At 38.3% G+C, this 24,770-nt stretch overlaps 1 protein-coding gene across 2 annotated transcripts in view; it reads right to left on the bottom strand.

Annotated features, from left to right (window-relative positions):
- Window positions 1–1,753: 1,753 nt before the first annotated feature.
- akap6 (A kinase (PRKA) anchor protein 6) overlaps window positions 1,754–24,770 on the bottom strand; it is a 164,656-nt gene continuing 141,639 nt past the window's right edge. For both annotated transcript variants that reach the window (XM_084394075.1, XM_084394076.1), the window contains 4 exons: window positions 11,112–11,327; window positions 5,774–8,812; window positions 4,537–4,656; window positions 1,754–2,717 (listed from right to left, as the gene is read on the bottom strand). In XM_084394075.1, coding sequence (XP_084250201.1) covers window positions 2,676–2,717; window positions 4,537–4,656; window positions 5,774–8,812; window positions 11,112–11,327 — 3,417 coding nt within the window. In that variant the 3' untranslated portion in view covers window positions 1,754–2,675. The remainder of the gene's footprint in view (window positions 2,718–4,536; window positions 4,657–5,773; window positions 8,813–11,111; window positions 11,328–24,770) is intronic.

The following is a 24,770-nucleotide window of genomic DNA, read 5'->3' as shown; positions in this document are numbered from 1 at the left end:
TCTTTATTGTGAGTCTGTGGGATTAAAGAGGTCAGTCCAAAGAGGTTATAATGTCTGGTTTTCATTGCACATGTGCAATTTATGCATTTATTTAGTTCTGATGGAGAGTCTTTTTTCATGTTTGCTGCTTTCAAAAAGAAATGAACGCAAACACAAAAGATCAGTGTTCTCTGGTCTAGGGAAATTGGCTTAATTGTCATAAAAATGTGTTGATTTTTGGGGTGAAACATGACAGGTTTGGTGAGATACAGTAAACATAATGTACTCCGTTTTATAAGGAACCAGAGGCGCACCGCTTTCTCATCTTCCGTGAGTCTTTCATTCCCGCCGACTGATTTTGTTCCGGTGCAAGCGCGCACTCATCATCAACAAACACGCAATCCTGCAGGAGCCGATGGGCGATTACGGAGAGAGCTTATCATCAGGCCGCGGCGGCGCAATCAGGAGAGCGCTTGATTGGCTGTCGAAGAGTTCCACAGGTTCCGATGGCACTGTATATCTGAATCTCTGAGGGCCCATCACGCAATCTTCAGAGTCATCAGGACTTCCTGTAAACAGCATATTAGCCACAAAAATAACCGGCTGATGTCTAAGTGAACGCTCAGACTCGGCTTTAAAACTGACGCGTACAATCTGTTATCTACTGTTAAAAGAGTTTGAGATTTCTACATTTTTATAGCCGCACGCTTAATGTGCACGAATCAGTATTTCATAAACTGGGGCAAGTTGTCACAAGGGTTATTTCATTAATCACATTGACATACAGTAAGACGAGTCAAATATGCACTACTGTTCCAAAGTTAGTGGTCATTAAGATTATTATTTTTAATTTTTTTAAGAAATCAATACTTTTATGTAGCCAGGACGCATTCAATTGATCAAAAGAGACAGTAAAGTCATTTCTAACGTTTCAAAAGATTTCTATTTCAAATAAATACTGTTCTTTTTAATATGTACTATTCAAGAAAAGAAGAATATTAAGCAGCACAACTGTTTCAACATTGATTATAATAAGAAATGTTTCTTGAGCAAATCGGCATATTAGAATGATTTCTGAAGGATCATGTGACACTGAAGACTGGAGTAATGATGCTGAAAATTCAGCTTTGCATCACAGGAATAAATCACATTTAAAAATATATTAAAATAGCAATAATATTTCACAATATTACCATATTTTTAATCAAACAAAGGCATTCTTGGTGAGCATAAGAGACTTCTCTTAGAAAGGATCTTACCGACCCAAAACTTTTAAATGGTATGTGTAATAAAAATGTGTGTTCAGGACAGCGCAATTTTTCATAAATGTCAGGATGTCACATTTATATTTGTAAAATTTTGTAATTTAATGCAGTTTATTCATTATAATTTCTTAACCAAAATTGTTTGGTTTTGCATGTTAACTTGAATTTTGGTTTTATACATTTTATGAGTTTGTTTGTAATGTTTTATTTAAATTTTAGTAAATAAAATGATAATAAATATTGCTAGGATATAATACATCTCAAATGCCGAAATGTTGCAGAAGACTTTTGCTTGAACTTGATTCAAAATAGGTCTCCTTTTCAAATAAACAGTCAATAAATAGCAGGTTCACATTGTTATAGAACTGTTATAGAAGCATAGATGGCAATATGTGTTCAATGAACTCTATATGTTTTGCTGGGCAATAACCTTATAGTTAATCTGATTTTAGAAATATTCTCTGCAGTAACCGGCCTCACTAATTCTGCGTGAAAAGAACAGCATGTGTGATAAAGTCATTAAATTATGTTTATTTATGGAAGTTTTCTTGTACATAGTTCACCATGCAGTCTAACAGTAACTATTTATCCACGTCACGTAACACAAACAGTAACACGAACATGAAGTAATATGACATCATTATACACCAGGGTTTGAACGTACAGTTCACATATTTACAGATGCCCATTCGTCATTATCAGCCTTGCCACACGTCTGCTTTCTCACCGATCGCAGGACACACAATGGGGTGAAGCAGTGTTTAACAAAATGTAGCAACTGCAAGGCACAAAATGTTTATACATTTCTTTGTTTTTCAGGGAGTAAAAAAAAACGCTATCGCATCAAACTGCCGAAAGATGATCACATGCCACACAACATCACACAACCGTCGTGTTGCATAGAAACTGTGGCGTTACGTCACTCGGCTAGAGAGGAACGTGAAGCCTGTTTGGTAACCTCCACATGAGGGATCTTAGAATGTGGAGACCATGACGTCATGTCTCATTCGAGGCTGATTAGGACCACGTTACTGATTCATGGGGCGACCCTCAGGTAACATACCTCTATGCTTAGGCACCAAATACTTGAGCCTGCTTAGATGTCGCTAGCCGGCTGATCATCAGGAATATGACAGAAGAGGCTTGTGTGTAGTCTACCGTGTTGAAGCGTTAGGGTCGAGATGGTGGAAGACTGGTGAGGTAGCTCAGTCCAGAGTGGAGCTTGGAGGGGTTAGGTCAGCAAAGGTCACGGGTAAATAGTTAAAGCAGCCAGGAGGAAGAGGATGAGGGTGCTGAGGATGAAGGACTTAGAGCTCTAAAGTGCCAGACTAATGGCCCATGCACTAACATCCAGTTAGGTGTCCGTTCCAGACCCCCACATCACCATCCAGAGGTGATGTTCGAGACTTCAGAGAGCCTTCACTAGAGCAGTCAGGGTTTACACACAGGAGTGGCTAGACTTCCAGAGAACCTCTGCAAAAAACACACACACACATTCACATTGTTAGTAACTAAAAGTAAAACTGCAGTGACTGCTGCTAACTCACAGATCTTAAATCCAGACACAGATTCATAGGCTGTGTTGGTTGTAATTCATTACTGTAATTAAATGACTTTCCCCTTGAAAAAGTAAAGTAAGGGATCTCTGTAATTTAATTACAGTTACTTCTGATGTAAATTGCATTAAATACTGTATAGACAATAGAACAATTCTACATAAAACAAGATTTAATGTGACTTTCTCCCTTTTAATACTTTGGCCAGTTCAAGAATAATTTACGCAATTTTATATTATTTATTTGAAAGGATTAAAAGAGCAGTTTCGTGTCTATCCTTGCATTGTTCAACTGATATGGGATTTAAAAAGTAATTAGTAATAAGTAATGCAATACTTTTGAGAGTAATTAGTAAAGTAATCTAATTACACTGTTGAATATGTAATTAGTAACTAGTAATTACGTTTTAGAGTAAGTGCTCATAACAGACTTATCATTTAACAGATCAAAAAGTTACATTTTAAAAAAATGTATATAGTTTAGTCATTTATAGTATAGTATAATATACTATAATATACAGTACATAGTAAGTACAGTACAGACAGACGGACGGACGGACGGACGGACGGACGGACGGACGGACGGACGGACGGACGGATGGATAGATAGATAGATAGATAGATAGATAGATAGATGGACATTTTAATTCTTTTAATTTTCATTAAACATTATATATGGTACATAATGAACTGTGAAACATGAACCAAGATGTTATTTGTACAATAAAGCATTGCATTTGATTAGTATGTTTGTTTGTTTGGTCCAGGTCTTCTCTGTCATGTGACACTGCGGTACATTTAACAGTGTAGTGTGAACTGAACCCACAATGACCGCAGGGCTGACATCACAGTGTCTGTAGAGACAGATAGTTGTTTTTCGGCCGTTTGCCGCCGCGTCCCTGGAGCCTCGGGCGTTTGCCGAAATGTGTCCGACCCACCGACTATTCAAAATCTTCAAGATGACCTTCCTTTTGCATCATATAACCGTTATCATTTGATCATTTATGTATGTGGTGGTTACATGCCAAAACTTCCATTTTCATATAATTTTTTTTCCTTCGTATCAAATTTTGCCCAACCCAGTACTAGCTCAATTTTGTGTTTGCCATCTGTTAATTCCACCATATTACAATGTGTCGTATATTGTTGCAGTCGGGAGACCAAGAGAGCAGCTCTCTTTAAGTTTTCCATCAGGTGTGTATGCTTCTCATCAAGAGAAATGATTGCCGACCCACAGACATTCATTATTTCAACCCTGCGCTGATGAGGCCACAGCAGCGACAGAGAAAGAGACAGTAAGAGAGAAAAACTGAGAAAAATAAGAAGACAATTCAAAGGCTAACCCCATTGGATATATACTGTAGATGTAATGAATGCTTTTCAAACCAATTTACTGGCAAGAGAGTCATCATGTAGAAAGTACAGTGGCCTATAATTTAAACCATAACACTGCCGGTCCAGACCGGGCATTTGCGTCATCGTGAAGTGAGCCTTTGGGTTTTTATCAAGCAGAATTTCACAACCAACAAGCAATGGGAAAAACACAAAACAAACTCATTTCAAAACCCGCCACTAATAAATCATGCTAGCGTGCAGTATGGAGTGCACTGGAAAATGGGGTAGTTTGCAATGTAACGCTTGACGCGGAAAACACCCTGTGGCTGTTTTTCAGCGGTGTGGTGGAAGTGGCCGGGAGGGAGAGGTTGTGTGTGTTGAAGCGAGTCCTATAACACCTACCTTGACCTGAGGCCTGCTGCTGACTCTACTCCTTCCTATAGATGAGCTATCTGTCTGTGGACCGCTGATCTGAGCCCTGCAGCCCTCCACAACACCACTGATGCTCTCTGACCTTGTCAGCTGAAAGACAGAGAGGAAAAGAGAAATGCTACTTCCATAATTTAGTTCTTTTTGAATGCTTCTTGTTTTGTGAAATTTGTTTCTTTCTTTACCCTGCAGTTTTTAGAATTTAATTTAATGTAATTTAATTGATAGATTGTTTCATTTTTAATGGTGAAGCTTGTATTTCTGTGCCAATAGAGTCACTAAATGAAATAATAATAAACATTTGCATCATCTTCCATTGGAAAAGCGTTTACACACAGGTCAACTGAAAAATGTCTTGATTTGTTCTTATATTACTTATTTGGCACAAATGATTTGACAAATAAAATGCACACCAATAAAGTACACTCATTTGAAGTTAACATTCAGTCTTTAATTTGCTAAAAATGTTCTAAAAATAGTTGTCTTTGTCTTTTTTTTTTATATTTTAACATTAAAAATCATCCCTCAATATTACTGTTTACTTCATTTGCACTGTTGTTATGATGCTTATTTGACACTATTCACATTAGAAAAAGAAAAAAAGACAGAGAGCAAAGAAACATGAACAGACTGAGATAGATATGGACGTTGAAAGATTGTAATAGTTCCCTTTCTGTTTTCATACAAAAAAACCATCCAGCCATTTTTATGAAATCAATATGTCCTTATGAGTAAAACACTGAAATTCAATTGATGACTTAAGTCAAATTAATTTAGTGTTTTCAGTCTCAATGATTATCTGGAAAGTAGGAACTTAATTTGCCTGATATAAGGTCAAACATAGGATTTGCAGACACAGTTGGAACCAAGCTGGGAGAAGTTTGCATATGAAATAGAAAACTACTTAAAAAGAACACAAATACATGCTAATTCAGTCATGAAATTAAGTAATGATCCTCGCCGCATTCTTGCTTATGAATCATAATATAATCTGACTGATTATGATTATTCTGTTCTGTAGACCTTAAAATTTTAAATCTACGCCTGCAAATCCTTCTTCCATTAGCACTTCAGGGGAAAAGCGCAGGGGAGGGGTGAGAGAATGAATAAAAATCCCCTCTTAAATATTTAGTCAATGAGATGAATTCAGCAGAAACGCACACCGCTCTCATTACAAGCAGATAGAGCACGGTGTAATGTCGAAACACACCTGTTTATGAGTCGACTTGGCTTCCTGTAGAGAGCGGCGCCCTTTCCCGACGTTCTTCTGTTTCATCAACTGTGAAGCAGGAGCCCTTTCATCGCTATCAGTCTTCCTTATCAGCGGACAGTTAATTTTGGGATTAATATAAAGGCTGCCATCCTCTTTTAAAGGATTTGTAGTGGAGCAAGAGACTCTTATCTTAGTCATTACAGGGGAAATATTGGATTCAAGCATTTTAGTATCTGCAAAACATTCAACAGTATCTATTGGGGTTTCACATGGTAAAGGATTAAGATAAGGCGCCTCATTATGGCACTCTGACTGGCTACCAGCTACACTTCCTTGAGAAATACCATGTGCTTTTTGGTATTCATCGCAACCCGATGAAGGTGCTGGGCTCAGGAGACCGAGGGGCTCTATTAGTTTGTGTCTCGTGGGCCGTTTGCTAATGGACATGCTGTAACAGAGAGGAGGACCCAGGTACACTTCCTCTGTGCAGGCCTCGAAGAGCGGCTCTTCGTCACGGATATCAGGTGTGCTCGAAAGGATCGGGGAGCTGCTCTTGTCCTCCGCACAGGTGCTGACCTCTCCGCAGTCACTATCATGCGAGGACAGCGACAGATAGGAGTAGAAGTCGCCCTTCCGCAAATGAATAAGCCGATGGGAGTGCTCGAGGACCTTCTCTCTGATCTGAGATACAGACGCTGGGCTACATACCTCCGCCGGCTGCTCTCCCTGCATCTCTTTGGTCTTCAGGGCCACAGATGTCATGTCAATGATCTCCATCACAAAGTCATGGACGTTGTCACTCTTGGCCTCTTCAGACATGAAAGCAGGGTGACTGCAGCTCTCTGAAGAGCTTTCTTGATGGTTCTCGTGGACGTCATTCAGAAAGGCAGCAAGCTGCTTCTGTTGGCTGTGAGCGTGAGCAGCTAACCCCGAGCACTCCTCTACGGGAGAGATGGTGGGGGAGGGACGGTGGGAATTGTGACATGGCAGCTCACCTTTTAACTGTCCTTCCAGGGAGCTCAAGCTCTGATCGCATGAGGATGGAGAGGTGGCGGTCAACATATTGCTTTTGACGTCATTGATGGAGCCTTTAAACGATTCCCCTTTCTTGGTTAGCAGACTTCCCTCTTCTCTCAGCAGCTCGTCGTCTTCATCCTTCCCTTTGATGTGAGAGCTCTCGACATTGCCGTTTTCCATGTCATCCGCGAAGCGGCTGATATAGCTCCTGGTGGCGTCCCGACGGTTTCCGTCCACCTCCTGTTGCTTGAGGCTCTCGTTTTTAGCATTAGTGTTGGCTTCCAAGAGTTTCAGCGCAGACCGGCTGAGAAATTGTCGATCGTTAGTAGTCTTAATGGGTGACAGGATGTCTCTAGACAGGGTGCCACACTGCAGTTCATCCACTAGATCTGCCTCATTTTTCTCTCTACTCTGAGATCTAGGCTTTATCCAGCTTTGAAACTCACCCTTTATATAATCCAACCCGAGAGTGAAGGAACCTTCAGTGTATTCTTCCTCTGAGGTTACACTAGAGTCATCGTCTTTAATACCAAGCTCCTCTTCGGTGAGAGTCAGAGTGGAGCTGGAGAGAAGATCGCTGTCTTCCTCGTCGTCAGTACAGGCTGAAGTGCAGGAAACGTTGACAACCATACTGATGCTCGCGTCGGTCTCGTCGGTTTGTTGCTGGTTGCGGCAATGTTTGCGGAAGGACGCATTTGATTCAGCAGCAGCGCAGCGGTTCATTTGCACGGCTAGGTCCTCGGATGCCACCGACAAGTCCTCTGTGCTGCTCAGCTCTGTCAGGGAGGCTGCTGAGCTCTCGTTAATGGAGGAGGGAGCGCCAGCTGAGTGTGACCCACGCCACAGCGAGCTGCTCTGGAGCGTTACGTCAGACACGCTACGTGTCATCTTCAGAGCAAGAGGGCTTTGGATGTTCTCAAGGCGTTTTAGAAGCTCCAGAGTTCTTCTGCTGAGTTCCCCCGTGGGCTCCACAGCCGATCCAATGTCCCTCAGACTTTCCTTACTACCCGCATCCTCTGTGCTCTTACATGGAGCAAGCCAACTTTCCAGTGAAGTGCTACGAGTTAGTGTCTCTTTGCTTGATGGGAATAATTCTCCTACTGCATAAAGGGAGTCAAGGGAAGACCCCTGGGAGAGCTGTGCAAACTCCTTTTGGAGCTTTTGGTGTGTAGTCACCCTCTCGTCATCTCTGCTCATGTTGAGATTTTGGTCATTAGCCTCTTGGCTTAGTCCAAGGTCATTTGCAAGGATCTTGACTGGCTCCTTGTGGTGTTTCGTCCTGTTTTCTCCACCATCTTCTCTTTTCTTTTTCATGATATGCCATCTCTGGTCTCTCTTCCCAGTGCTGAGACTATCAACATATTCTGCACACTTGTTGGCACGCTCCAAAACTCTGTCTATGTCTTCATCTGAGACTCTGTCTCCATTGAGTGAATCTTCTCTGGTTGGAGGGGTGAGAGTGACGCAAACTTTTGGATCATCACTCTGGAACAGCAGGCACATCTCAGAGTTACCTGTGGTCTCTGTGTCCCCTTCACTAACTATCCCACTTTCGCTCTCTGATCTCTTGGCTGAATTCGATAGAAGCTTGTGCTTCCCCTTCAACAGGTCTCCGAAGATATCAGGTAGAGATTCAGCCGAGGAGAAGGAGGAATCCATGCTCAGCCTCTTCAAAAGTGATGGCTGGACTTTGGATGAAGATGATTTGTGATTATATTGGGGTTGTTGGTAGAGTTCAACATTATGCAGTCTGTACACCTGATAAACACAGGAAGATGAGGCATTCGACTCTGCTGTGCTCAAGGCTGCTCCGCACCGTATGTCATTTGGAAATGACTCGGTGAGATTCAAAGGCTCCTTTGGGGAATTAAGGAGTGATTTAGATCCAGGGTTTTGCTCATCTTCACAGTCCTGTGTCTCCAGATTGCCGATAGTCATGTCCATCTCGTCCCACTCCCAAGAGTCTTCCGTCAGCCCATGGAGGTCCATAAGTGAAGGTTCAATAAGGTTCCCAGGGACCTGTAGGAGGGGAAAAAAATGTCAGGGGCAAAGAAATTCTCAATTGGACTTTTAATTAGATCAAATGCAAAGTTAATCTGGGACAAATACATTTTTGCTTAGATATGGGTATTCAGCGCAGCGCATAATTACACAAATTGCTTTGCTTCTTGTTCAAGCAGGAAGAGTCTATTTATATGATCCTCTTTATCTCATTAATCTAATAAACTGGCAAATCTAACACTTGCTTTGTATGTCATATATCCCATAAAATGAATTTTTATTTGATTTCTGTTTATTCTCTTTCTGCTGATGAGGAAAATACTAATGCACAAGTTTGGATTGCTAGTGCATGATAAAAACCTTCAACTGTGAGAACAATCAATCAGTCTAATCAAATAAAAATTATTTCAATAAGCTGCCTCAGCTAACATTTGCACCCCGATTGCAGCACAAAACATTTTAATCAGATAGACTAATTATAACCTTTAGCTACACCATTACAAAAGTCATTTTGCCAGGTCCAGTTTGGTCTGAAAATTTTGTCTGAATGTCTCTGCTACTCTATTCAACTTGAGAGTGAAATCATGTAATAACTCGACAGTGTCAATTAAAGCTCTTTTGAAACCTTTTTTTCCTTTTAACAGTTGCTCTCTCACTGGTTTACCACTCCCTTCAGAGTGGATGAAAGTTAACTTAAAAATCATTATCTCTTTCATTGACCTTCAAACTGAATTCTTGATATTCTAAAGAAAAAAAAAATCCTGTTAAAAGTGTAACGATTGGATTTTTTTTTCAGACGCAAGACTTGTTGTGAGCAAGGCCTCCTGAAGCATTCACCAGTCAGCTATTTCATCATCTCACAAAGTGTACTGTATTCACAAAAACAAACTCTACCTATTATTTTTATTTCCCTTTATTCTGCACCCGCAAAAAAGTGAAATTGCACTTCAGCCCCGCAAGGTCAAGCTGAGAGAGGGGCGAGTAATTTGTCTTCCCTGTGTAAGTGAGTGGACGTTCACAAACAGGTTGCTGGGCTTTTCTGTGTGAAGCACGCAGCCTCCCCAGAGCCCTGCTGCTGCCATGCAGGAATGCACAACATCTACATGACAAAAGGCGAAGTCTAGCCCTTGGCCCACTCCCCTGTTTAACACGAACTGTAACGGTCCCACACATACAATAAGAGACTAGTTAAGGCTTCCGTTTTCAGGATGGGAAGTCTTTTTATACGCGGGTGAACACGGTATGTGCACATGTTATGTGCTTTATGAGACTACTTCCTCCCTTTCAGTGCAGGATAGGGATACAAGATCAAGTTATTTCATTGCTACGGGTTACTCAATATACATTAAGAACAGTCAGTTACTTCTGGCAGCATTTGTAATCGATTGAGTTCACAGTGCAGTGAGTATCTGGGGAGCGCATCTAGCCACTGTCCCCTTACTCTGTGTATTCAAGAATAATATGTGGCCACTTTCCCTGCCTTATACATCATTCTTATTACACTGTTCCAGCAGTGCTGCACTATATTATTGGTACTAGTGTATTTCTGCTTAACATCGGCCTGGGCAGCTTTCTTTGACCAGAGCAACATATAAGGAGATCCTCAAAGAGCCGATTCCAGTGGGTTGAATAAAAAACGAATTCATATCCGTATGTTGAATTTGAATGGTTGCATTAGGATCCTGAGGATTACGGATACGGATTTTAACATCTCCTTATTGACAAAATATTTAAATGGACTGTCAAAAATTAAGATGTCAAGATGGACGCACAGTTGTTGAATTAAACATCCAACATAGTAAGGTCATGTACAGTAACAACAACATAGCATACTATTGTTTATCATTGCATACTGCTCACACACTCAGATTAATTCACAAAACAGTTATGGGCACTTTACGCTATTTGCGCTGCTATAGCACTCTGCCATGCATATTTAAATTACACAAATTACTTACAGACTGCGCCTTTTTTAGAGTTATGGAAAATTGGTAGTAAACCATTTTGTTTAATTAAAAGAGGCATTTGTGTGTATTTGCAAGAAAAAGAAAAATCACCATGTTGTTTGCACCAATTTGCATAATTCCTTTAGTGAATTAGATGCTAAATAATGCAAACGGAGCATACAACTGCTTTTTTTAAAATAAATAAAGTAAACAGAAAATAGTTTGCAGTAAACAGTTTGCTAGTATGCCACTCCACCACTAACACAATTAAACCGTCCACAGCGTGGATCTCAGACAGCACTACCCTGTTTATATTCGCAATACATATGTTCTCTTGTTTACTTGTAACTGTAGTGTAAAGCATATGTGACCTGGTCTCTGCCCAGCGAGTGTTTCAGTCTGGTCTGCCACTGAAGGACCTGCATGACGATGGCCTCCCAGCGTCTCTCCAGGTTGACCTGCAGCAGCTGCAGTGACTGGTGCTCTGCCTCTGAGCTCTGCTGTTCAGGCCCATCCAACAGCCTCTGACAGAGCCTCAGCACGGAGGAAATGCCCTTCCGTCTGCCCCGCACCTCCATACACAGAGCCTGCAGAGACAGGAGCAGGACAGTCTTCTCAAACACTCATAGATTGTAAACAGGGTTAAACATCCCTGTCATCAGGTTAAGGGGGCAAGGTTCATATGTTAATGCCAGAGTTTTACCAAAGAACAGGAAGCACAACATAACTCTAAAAGCTTAACTTTGAAGCTGAGCTTGTGGAGACTACAGTCAAGTATGCCATTTGAAAAAGTAGTTAGCTATACAAGAAGTCACAAAGCGACAAACTAAACTGAAGGTAGGCCTACTTAAAGAGTAATTTGACCCAAAAATGAAAATTCTGTCGTTAATTACCCATCCTCATGTCGTTCCAAACCTATAAGACCTTCGTTCATCTCTCGGATTTCATCAAAAATATCTTCATTTGTGTTCTGAAGATAAACAAAGGTCTTATGGGTTTGGAACGACATGAGGATGAGTAATTAATGACAGAATTTTTGGGTGAACTATCCCTTAAAGGGAGCAATAGGCTTCAGTTATATGAAGTTATATATGTAATTATCTGGCATAAAAAACTGATATAATTTACAGTGAAAGCATAAACCTAAATACACAAAATAATCAAACCAAAAACACAAATTTATATATGGAAATTCATACAAAAAAAGGATAAAAAGAAAACTAAATAAAAATAAGAACACTCTCATTGATAGAAATTAATACAAAAAGTATTGATTAAAAGCTGTATAAAACAAACCTAAATAATAAAACTAAAAACACTGTGATTGACAGAAATTAATACAAAACCATTGATAAAAAGTTGTAAAAACAAACCTACACTCTAAAAAATGTTGGGTTGTTTCAAATCATGTTTGGGTCAAATATGGAAAAATGTTATGGAAAAATGTAAACCAAAGGTTGGGTTTGTCCACATTTGACCCAAACATGGGTTGAAAGAACCCAGTATTTTTTTAGAGTGTAAATAATAATAAACAAATAAAAACTAAAAAACACCATAATTAATTTAAATACAAAAAACAATGATAAAAAGCTGTATAAAAAACATAACTGATAAAAAAATAATACAAACAAATATATAAAAAGCTGAATAGGTTTTGAATATAAAATATTTTTATATTCAAAATATATTTTATATATGAATTCTTTTTTTGTAGCCAATCCATTGACATGAACTCTTTAAATGAAGGAAAAAAAAGCTACAATTAATTAGATTTGTTTGAACTAATGAAGCAATAGGTACATTTTTAAAACATTTAATGTTACTGAAAACTTGAAAAGATGGCAAAATGTTACTCAGGGACTTCTGGGAATCCTACTGAGTAATGATTTGTTTGAACCATAGTAAAATTAAATGAACCGCTAAAATGAATCTGTCTTCCCAAAGTTACTTGAGATATGGAGAGATCCATTCTAACAAAGTGTGTTTATTCGTGTGTATTATTCATACACAATACAAAGGGAAAGAAATAGTGAAAAAACACCTTGATACAGACACTGAGCTACAACCTCACTACTGAAAAATGTAGTGCGGTCTACTAAAGAAAGACTTTTAACAAACTATTCTCCAACATTTGCCACAACTACAACATGGGGTTTATTGCTAGTCATATATGTGAACTCACTGCTCCTCAGAGCCATGAATGAACATAGTGAATGAAGAGAGAGAGAGAGAAACTGACACTGAGAGAGAAAGAGAGACTCCTGTGCGCTTGATGAGGTCTTCGCAACAATTCAGGCTGTCAGGAGCGTGTAAATCACATCCCCCTCTCCCTATAAACACGACAGAATTAAATATTTAAAGGCCAAAGCTGCACTCCCATGCTTCAGTGTCCAGCTATGACACTTGTTTAATGAAACCGCCAGAGCATATAGACTCTCCCAAAGACGACAACACCACGCTTTGGAAGGGTTGCAGGTATTCTGACGGTCTCTCACCTGCACCAAAACCCCTTTTAAATATGCAGCGGCAGCTTTGCGAAGAGACGGTGCTACTCCATGTGTGGTATGGGACGAAAACATTCAGAGAACAATTTATGCAAATCCCACCAGCCTCGAAAAGCACCGCCTTACATTTTCTGTACATTTTTCAATAAATATTAAACACCATTACATTTCACCATTACATTTAAATTGGATTTTATTTTTCCCGGAGTGCTTCGTTCCTCTGTTTTAGCATATTTCCCTCTCCCGTGTCTTTTAAACAGGTAATGAGACTGTAAAATTCAACGGCGGCATGCCGGAGAGGAGGCCGAGGAGCAAGCACGCTCTGATAGAGTTATCATGCCCAAGAGTTGAAACTTTGACAGAAACGTGTGAGGAGATGGAAAACTGACACTCAAACGGACACTTTTTTGATCGGTGGACGGTGTCTGGAAAATGTGGTTCCCTGGCTTCTTAAAGACATGCAAATATCTGATAATAAAATAGCTTGTCTTTGTTTAACATTTTCTCGGACGCAGTAGGCAGCACATGATATTGTTCAGCCTCTGATATCGGCTTCAGATAAATGCCCACCAAACATGTGATGGATTCTGCCCACAAAAAAACGAAGTGAAAAAGACGATTTTATTCGGCAACTATACGTTTCACCACACATTAATAGACTAGACTCTTCAGCCAAAACATCTAAAAATAGTTAAATAGTTATTTACTTGAAAAGCAGCACTGCATAATATATTAAGACTTGTTTTCATAGATTGCCTCTTTAATATAAGTGTATTTTGTCTCTGCACTGGCAGGGCTTTATTTAGTAACAAAGTAAAAGTAATACGAGTATATTTTGTCTTACTGCACTGGCTGATGTTTATTACTTTTTCTTCTTTTACTTTATTACCGTACTAAACAAAACTCAGCCAGTGCAGTAAGACAAAATACACTCATATTAAAGATACAATCTAGACATCACTCAATATCCTATACAGCAAATGTAGCTTGTTTTAAGAACTCAGTTTCAGAAAAACTGAAAAAAGGATTCACAAAAAAACTCATTTAGAGTTTTTTGTTTGTTTTTGTTAATAGACTATTAGAATTCAGAATAAAAATGAGACTTTTTTTAAACATAACTGGAAAGACATTGTGACAAAAAGGCATTCCTTTAAATAACAGAAATAAAATGTAAAGATTTGTTAAATTGCATGTAGGGATGTCACGATTCCTCGATTAAATTCGAGAACTTGATTTTAAAAAATCCTCGATTGCAAATTGCCTGTGTCGATTAACTGGAAAATACCGGAAGAGGCGTACAGTGCTATGCATAAGTTTAGACACCCATACTAAAGTTGACTAAAAAGAGGAATAAAAAATCATCTTTTGGAAACTGAACTTAATGCCTTAATTTAAAAAATTTGGAAAAATCCAACCTTTAAGGACACCAATTTTCTTTGTGAATGAATAATGTATCGTAAATAAATAAATATTCTTCCTTAAAATACAGGGTGCATAAGTCTGGACACCCCTATGTTAAATTCCCATAGAGGCAGGCAGATTTTTATTTTTAAAGGCCAGTTACTTCATGGATCCAGGATACTATGCATCCTGATAAAGTTCCCTTGGCCTTTGGAATTAAAATAGCCCCACATCATCACATAGCCTTCACCATACCTAGAGATTGGCATGGTTTCATTTCAGTTAGCCTAATAGCTAGTTTGATTTGCATTGAGAGATGATCTTATGGAAAGGCCAAGGGAACTTTATCAGGATGCATAGTATCCTAAACATTTTTTTTTTTTAAATACTTAAAAATAAAAATCTGCCTGCCTCTATGGGAATTTAACATAGGGGTGTCCAAACTTATGCACCCTGTATTTTAAGGAAGAACATTTATTTATTTACGATATTCATTCACAAAGAAAATTGGTGTCCTTAAAGGTTGAATTTTTCCTAATTTTTTAATTAAGGCATTAAGTTCAATTTCCAAAAGATGATTTTTTATTCCTCTTTTTAGTCAACTTTAGCATGGGTGTCTAAACTTATGCATAGCACTGTATAATAAAATATAATAATATAATACATAATATATACACACAATATAAACACAATTGTGTTATATAAACACAAACTTTTATGTTAGATGTGATTAATTGATTTGACAGCCCTAATTAAAACCATTTAAAATCATAATCTAGCATAGTGCTATTGTGAAATCACAAAAGCTGTTATTCAGTTAAATAAATATATGCGCTGCGGACGGTTTTCAGGGCTTTTCTTCCGTCTCAAAGAGGCTCAGTTCACAGTAAATGCTACTCCACACGAGCTCAGTCTCTGCATGTGCTGTTTGTTTGGTAGTGTGCATTTGGGAATGCATAAAGTCTGACACGCTTTGTGTTTCATAGTGAAGAGTTGCACTGTTATCATCTCAGCAGCTCGGTTAACAAACTCCAGCGCTGCATACTCTTTGGGTTTGGGTTGTTTATAACGTTCATCTGGGAACGCATCGTGCGCCATTTCACCAGATTTGTAATGTAAATCATAATGGGAGGAGATCACAGGAGAATAAATACATCAATATATGTTTCTAAATATGCAAACCGTTGTTCATCGTGATTTAAAAATATATGTTTAAACCCTTGCACTGAATTTACATGTTTTGATGTCCACATGTTCAAGAAATTTGGTTGTAGCATTTCTATCATAAAGAAGTGGCCTTATATTAAAGATTAAGTGGACATGAATGTTGTTTGGACAATATTAATCAAGGATTTGATCATGCTGTAAAGTGTAACAACAGCAATCAAACGGTTGTTAGTGCCCACATAATGTACATACGTTGATTATGTTTATATTATGTATATTGCATTATGCATTTTAACAGTGTTGTTCAACAAAACCATGATTACTTGCTTTTAATATTTTTTCTGAACCAATTATTATTGCTTCATTGTTATTATACGTATGTAGGCATTTTAATGGTTATTGTTCACTTAGGTCTATTTTTATTACCAAAAAAATATACAATTACTTGATTAATCGTCAAATAATTGTCAGATAAGTAGATTACAAATACAATCGTTAGTGATAGCTCTACTTCCATGTCAGTCAGAAGATTTCCCGTTTAAAGGGATACTCCACTTTTTTCGGAAATAAGCTCATTTTACATCTCCCCCAGAGTTAAACAGTTGAGTTTTACCGTTTTAGAATCCATTCAGCCGAACTCCGGGTCTGACGGTACCACTTTTAGCATAGCTTAGCATAGATCATTGATTCAGACGAGTCCAGTAGCATTTCTTTCAAAATGACCAAAGAGTTTCAATATTTTTCCTATTTAAAACTTGACTCTTCTGTAGTTAAACCGTGTACTAAGATCGACGGAAAATGAAAAGTTGCGATTTTCTAAGCCTATATGACTAGGAACTACTCTCATTCCGGCGTAATAATCAAGGAACTGTGCGGCTGTACCATGGGTGCAGCAGGCGTAATGATATGACGCTGCGCCTGAAAATAGTCCCCAGCTCGGTAACTTCTTCCAACGTGACCGGGACTAAGTTTGACTAACCTATTAGACCTATTTTCAGGCGCTGCGTCATATCATTACGCCTGCTGCACTCATGGTACAGCCGCACAGTTCCTTGATTATTACGCCGGAATGAGAGTAGTTCCTAGTCATATAGGCTTAGAAAATCGCAACTTTTCATTTTCCGTCGATCTTAGTACACGGTTTAACTACAGAAGAGTCAAGTTTTAAATAGGAAAAATATTGAAACTCTTTGGTCATTTTGAAAGAAATGCTACTGGACTCATCAGAATCAATGATCTGTGCTAAGCTATGCTAAAAGTGGTACCGTCAGACCCGGAGTTCGGCTGAATGGATTCTAAAACGGTAAAACTCAACTGTTTAACTCTGGGGGAGATGTAAAATGAGCATATTTCCGAAAAAAGTGGAGTATCCCTTTAAGTGAGAATTTCTTGATCAGAATAAGTAGCAATATGAACCACACCTGATTCCAATAGAATCCAACAGGCTACAACTCAGTTCTTAACCTACAGTAACTTCACCCTTCAGATATGTCAATAAAATACAGATGACTATGTTTAATCGATACCACAGTTCCCCTCAGATTAAATAGCTCAAAACTTGAGACTACATCACTGCATGTACTGTATGCCACATTGAGGTTTTAGACATACAAAACACTAGAAAAATGACACTGTTTCTGCATTACTGGTTCTCATAAACTGATCGAGTCTTATTGAGGAAGAGGAACAGTGCAGTATAGTAGGCCAATATTTGCTAAAAAGCTTTTTCAAACACACGGTGCAGTGAGTAGGCTGTTTTTCCTCCACTGTGTGAATCCACACAATGACTCCATTTCAGAGCCACAAACCAGCACTGAGACTGAAGCGCTGGCAGGGGGCCAGCGGGCCCTGGTGCCTCAGTCAGATATCAAAACACTGAAAGAGGTAGACAGAGAGAGACAGAACAGCATATTGTGAAAGAAAAGAAAAAAAAAAATCACAAATGAAAAGTATCTCAATTGTTTCTCCTAGACTGCAATGAGACTCCAGTTTCAGAACAGATTTCAACAATGTCTCAAAAAGTCCATATGAACGCAAACATTTCTCTTCTAATTCTCTCAAGAACAAACAATCTGAGCTGTTATGCATATTAAAACGTGTTAAAACTCCAAACCCTTACAATATGTCAAATATGATCTCATTTGTAGCTCCGACTCAAAGCTGCATTCAAAGCCGCTGTAAAATGCAGATACATGCACAACTGTGACTGTAAATATGGAAAGCGGTAAGTTACTACGTTGCTTGGGAACTTTAAATAGCCAACAATTAGACTAATGAACTACATTAATTGCAGCATTACTGCAATTAACACAAACTAAAATGGAAACTAAATGAGAAAATAACTTGGATAAACAATTACTAAACTAAAAGATATGTTCATGACTCCAAAAAATATATATAATTAACTAATTTGATGAATTACTATAAAAAATACATGATATATACAAAGTATAAAACTTTACACCCAACCTGCATTAACTATAAAAATGTCACTAGACTGTGGAGAGAAATTCAACTTTACCACTTAAGACATGAACTTTGGCAGCCTAAAAAGTAAATACTAAAACTAAAATAAAAAATAAAACTGGAACTAAAAAAAATACTGTAGTAAATACTAACACTAACAATGACAGAGTGCAAAATAATTGAAATCAAAACTAAACTTAAAAAAAAGTTGCTGTTGATTGTACTTAAAACTGCAAGTCATTTCAACTCAAATTAAATTAAACTGACTTAAATTTGTCAAATCTTGAATAGCTTAACTTATTTTGGTGAGTTAAAGTAATGTAAAAGCATATGTTGTCATAACTTATTGATCGTATCATTAATAAAAGTTAACTAATTATGTCCCAAGAGTTTGTGTCCACTTCACATTGTGCTTCAGAACCGAGCAATAAAATGAACCCTGGGGAGTATTTTGAGAAACAAAACATATATAGCCACCCTTCAGTTGTAAGAACAGACAAGATCACGGGTGGATCATCCATCAGGTGCTGTTTAATAAAGCTATCAGAGGATCAGGCGTCTCACGACGTGCTTAGGCGCCAACGCAATCTTCAGAACGACGGTATGACTATTCTCTCTCATCTCCCTCCCCTGGCTGTTATCGTGTGGCTAAATCCATCTGGTGTACAGTATTAATCTACAGGTCTCTCGCTATCAGAGTCTGTAATCACACCTGAGGCGGAGAGCCGAGCCGTGAAGATGCATGTGTATTACACAGACCTCCCCAGAGTGTTCCTCCAAAAAACTGCTTATCTCTTTATTCAGCACAAAATGAGAACAGACCATGCCTCCATCCAGACGCAGCCTAAAGCCTTTAAACTCCAATTCCCCATCTCTCCCTCCCACTTAATTTCATTAAAATCTAAGCCTTATGATATTCGGACTTTTTTTTCTTCTTTTTTTTTTGGTGTGCAGTGCGACTTAAGCGCGAGGAGAGTTTAAATGACGCGTGCACCGGCGCTGACGTGCTTTCCAGAGGATTAACACACAAAAAAAGCCAGACGACAGGCTCTGCTCTTTCGGTTTCGGGGGTATTTGTTTCTCGTTCTCCGCCGGGAAAAACGAGCGCACACTTCATTTCGCTCTTTACAGCCGCTGCAATTTTAACATTTTCAATTAATCTCGGCGAGATTGAGGAGCGGAGCCCCAAATCCCCTACAGTGACGGCAAGGACACGGGAACGGAGCTCTGACAGTGACCCAGTGGATATTCAATCAATTATCATTAATTAGAAATCTCTGATTAATTCTATTTGTTGATTAAGTCAATTAAAACCACAAGCACTTGTTATCGCAAATGAGTATAATGAATTCATGTCGGCCATTTGTTCCCAGACACGTCCCCTCGGCTCCGGCCTGCTCGGGTTTCATCAACGCCTGTCAGTCGAGGCCTCGATCCCGACGCACTAATAGAGAGAAATAGTACCGCAGTGAGTGGATAGACAATAAAAGCAAACTTAACCAACCTTCAAGCAAGACAAAACTCGATGTCAGCAGACTGACGCTAGTCATATTATACAGGAAAAACGATCACGATGAAGGATCCTGTTTTGCATTCTGCTTGACGTGTTCGTTATTTCAAATACGTCTAAATTACCCGAGACGGAAACGCATTGGTTTGAGTCGGGCTGTCAGTGACCTTCCATAAAGCTTGTTGTCAAAGGATGCTTATTTTTAATTATTTTTCCCTTTAAGACAAAAAAACTGACAGTGTTTTCAAAATGAGACTAATGTGTTACGAACGGCAGACGTCCTCTTTACCGTGCTAAAGCAAACAAATGGCAGCAAAGTGATAACATTGCCATCAATGGGGACATTTTCTCATTAGCGCCTGTAAATGAAAGCAAGCGGCATGGATGTATAATGAAAAATACGACTCTGTGCATCTGTGTGTGTGTGCGGCCAGTCGATTGTGTGTGTAATGAACAGGCCTGTCACCTGTCTGCTCCCCATTACTAGCTGATGAGACACTAACTCTGTGTTTGGCGCTCTCGCGCGCCCGTCCCAGAACTGGCTTAATGCGGTTAGCACTTGCCAAAGAACAGGAGTTCCTTATTCCTAATCATGGAGAAAGTATTGATATTATATCTGCGCCGTCACATTCAATCAGGCTGACGGGACCCGGAGGATGAGGCCCCGGGGCCCCACGCTGCGGCGAGCTGATCAAAGGTGCCGGGCAGACGTGGAGATGGACTCTGACTCGAATGCTGCCGCAGATATTCAGTCTGGCTTCCATTTAGTCTAATTCTCCTGTGAAATTCCTTTAATAGGAACGTGGTTTGGAGTTGGAGGTGTTTTTGAAAGGGCTCTTGGCGCTGCTCGACAGCAATCACTGAAAAAGACAATAATCGCTAAGACAAAGAAGAAGATCTAGTACGGTTATTAGTGGTGTGTCCACCATCGAGTCTCACTGTGGCTCAATACTCGAGGTTAGTGACCCCAAGAGATACATCAACGTATAAATTATGCCACAGAAATGAACGATACCTCAAATCATGACGTTTTTTGTGAGGAGCTTAACCATTTTTAAGTTAACAACATACAACTCTAAACATAAAAATGCATAACTCACAATGTTGAGTAAAGTTAAGTCCATTTTACTGGACTGAATTAATTAACTTCATTACTTTATTACTTTTCATTATAATCAGGTTGAGTAAATACATAATATATTGAAATAAGAATATTTGTAATAAACATTTGTCTCCAATCCATCCACCATCTATAATGAATTCTCTCACAGAACTCTACAGTGCATTATATATTTAAATTTCAAATAAAATTATTTTATTTGAATATATTTTAGAAATGTAATTTATTCCTGTGATGATCATTACTCCAGTCTTCAGTGTCACATGATCCTTCAGAAATCAGTCTAATATTCCAATGTGCTCAAGAAACATTTCTTATTATCATCAATGTTGAAAAGCATTGTGCTGCTTAATATGTTTTGTGGAAACATGACACCATTGTTTTTTTCAGGACGCTTTGATGAATAGACAGTTCAAAAGAACAGCAATCATTTGAACAGAAATATTCATCCCTAATGAGTAAAAGCATTATTTTCTTATATTTATAGAAATGACAAATCTTCAGGATACAATGAATTCTGTAAGTAAAACGATTGTTAACTAATGACCAAAGTTGGCATGCGGATCCCGTCATGTCTCCTCTCCCTGACAGGAAAAGTCCAACCCTCGGGTTTTAATATCATGAAGGCGCACTATTAAAGGAAAGACAGTTATTAATGAAAGAAGTGAAATTGGCAGCCAACTACTCTGAGCCGCCTGACCAGTGAAGGTTAAGATACAATAGAGTCTAATTTTAGACACTCCACTCCCCCTAGCAAGTAAAGAACTTAATGCTTTTCATTCAGCGGAAGACAGACATTTTTATGATGACATTTTAAAGGGTGACCATACCTGTTACTCATAACGAAGTGTCTCACTATCTCTCCCTTTACACATCCTTTCAGCCTTTTATTGGCATCAGGAATCTACACTGAACAGACACATTCCAGCAGCTCCAGCCGTGAGGCACTACATATAGATTTTAGTTACACAGACAGGTCATAGATAAACTCTTAAACTGCCAAAACTGATGTTCAATTAAAACACAATAATCTGGGATGAATTGATCAAAATCACAAAATGCTGAGTTTCTGGGGTAATCTCAAACCCTCGACTCTTTCCGAAACGGTAAACAACTATCATACACACGAATAACATTACAGCAGTCGGCCACAAAAAAATAACCTTACAATGACTAGCAGTCCCTTATCTATGGTAAAAACTCTGTCACACACTACCTTGAGTTGGTTACTGGTTTAATAGAATCCATTACTATAATATGATAAAAAAAAAATACAGAGACCCTATTAGTGATAAATGCAGAAAAAATTATCACGTGCACAAAAAGACTTCTAGTTTTCAATTTTAACATTTTAAAAATCAAGGTTTCAAATGAAAGTGCATGCTTTCAATATTTTATTATTTTTAACATTTAATTTAATGTATTTTTGTGTTAATTATTTGTATTATTAAATTAATAAATACATACATACTTTTTAAATAAATAAATACATTAATAATAATATTAAAGGGATGGTTAACACAAAAATGAAAATTCTGTCATCTACAGGTTTGGAACAACTTGAGCATGAGTAAATGAATGATTTTTGGGTGAACTTTCCCTTTAATAAAAATCATATTATTATTATTTAAACAATTATTATTATAAGAAAACTAGATTGGTACATTTTCCAATCAAGTCCCTGCCTACATTATATACAGTTTTCACTCACAAAAATGTCCGATTACAGAAGTAAAACAGGCTGCAAACACCATTTCATGCTGCTTTTAAGTGCAGCGCACTTTAAGTTTGAGAACGGTGCTGTTTCAGAGATTTAGAGAGGTGTACTGTAGATCTCAGCTCTCCCGCTGATGCTTTTCAAGTGCTCTGTGATCACGCCAAGTCACGCCAGTTAGCCAATTCATGCTTCAAAAGCAGACGAAAAAAAAACAGATCCATGTAATCATCCTCCTTTCTCATTCTTTCCTTGTAGTGCAATGGCAGAGTCCATATACATCGCACTTACAAATATTTCCGATCATTGAATTGCTATTTTCTCTGGATTATCCCTGAGAAATCAATGTCAGCCTTTTTGGCTGCACGTCATTTGATCAAAGGAGAAAGTGAGCCTTATTTTCCCCCTCCTGATCATTTAGCTCTGTGTATATTTAAAGCTTTTCCTCACTTATGTTTGTCACTCAGCAGGTGGATGTAATCAGCTCCACTACCTGTGTTTTGACACGTCTTGATTAATACTCCAAGCTGTTTCTCAGGATTTTAACTCAAATAATTATTTCATATGGATTTTCAGTCAGGGGATTTGATGTGTGCTTTTTGCCCTGTATTTATTAAAGGAGCACGGATCAAGCGAAGCAGGTTGTTTTTTTAGAGAGCGGTTCTCTCCTGTGCAGTTTGACTAAGCAGTTTCATTTTTGTGTATATGCTATACACCCAGACTACCTGACATGATGCCGTCATGTATTATAGTTTAAGTGTGCATTATGGTTTAGTGAAAGCTGCTCTGAAAAAGCAAAGTCTCAGCAAATGCGATAGGAGATGCGTAAACTTTTGTAAATGAATGTAAATTAGAGAATTACAAATCGGAAAACTAAAGCTTTCTGCATGTCTGGAAATGGAAATGAAATATAATAACATGAATAACTTAATTCAACTCTTATGCTCCAAAACTTTATGTATACTTTATACTGCTCTGATCCTTCTCGCTGTCAATCAATTAACCAACTAATCACACATTTTCCTGTAATTAATCATGATTTATTGCACTTACCATTAAACTTTGCCATTTATTTTTAGGCTAATACATATATTTGCACTGAATCTCAAAATGATTGTAGAAACAACAAAGACTGTATATTTTAAATGTTTAATGGCAACTTTTTTTTTTACCAAGTACTATGAATGAAGGCCAATATCAATAATACCAATATACTGCTATTGATGTCTCTATTAATTGGATTTTTCTGTGAATGAAATGAGTAATTATAGCCATTCAACATCATAGCATAATTGAAAAGCCATAATTTGTAACATTTAATAGGCTTTGACATTTACAGGGCTACATAAAAAAAAAAAAAAGGTTCCTTAACTCTTTCCCCGCCAAACACGGAAATGTCCAGGTTAATGTCCACTGTTACACACTAGGGGGCGCTATGACACATCTTCTGAAAGAGTACTAAATCTCCTGATCAAAGCACATGCGAATAAGATGCAGAAACGAGCGATAGCATATGTAATATGCATATGTAAAATAATGCTATCATCAACATTAAACAGAATTTAAAACAAAACTGGCGAATGTTACCCAATGAAATGTCGACCCAGGACGAGGCACAGGACTGTGAAGCTTTGGGGGTGTTGATGGACTCGATCTATTACTACTGTGATGTGATCATCGCTCTGAATCACATCCAGATGTAGACTTTGACAAAAATGGGATTTTCTCATCTTTATTATGAAATTCATTATTATTAATTCATTATCATTATTATGAAACTAGCCCATATTCAAGTGTTGATAAAAAAGAATGCATGAAGCTATAATAAAACGTTTTAAATTCTGCTTTAAAAGCAGAGGGTCTGTTCTTTCTTTAGATATATTGCATGTTCAGATATTCATACAACAAAATATTCTGGGGGCCATGCAATTTTTGTAAAATTGATCAAAAACGCTGGTGGTGGTTGGCAAATTTTATAAAAATCGTTGGCGGGGAAAGAGTTAATCGAGCTATTTTAACGCATATAGAAAATATTAATTGTAGAAATTATATCGACCTATCATTAGTGATGCAACGCAAAAGCAAGGAAGCTGAGAGGCACTTGGCTTCAGGTTAGAGACTGACCTATGTTAAATTATTGGCTAGAAC

Source organism: Rutilus rutilus (genome assembly GCF_951802725.1).
Source record: "Rutilus rutilus genome assembly, chromosome: 21".
NCBI lineage: Eukaryota > Metazoa > Chordata > Actinopteri > Cypriniformes > Leuciscidae > Rutilus > Rutilus rutilus.
This window is presented reverse-complemented; position numbering and strand designations above follow the sequence as displayed.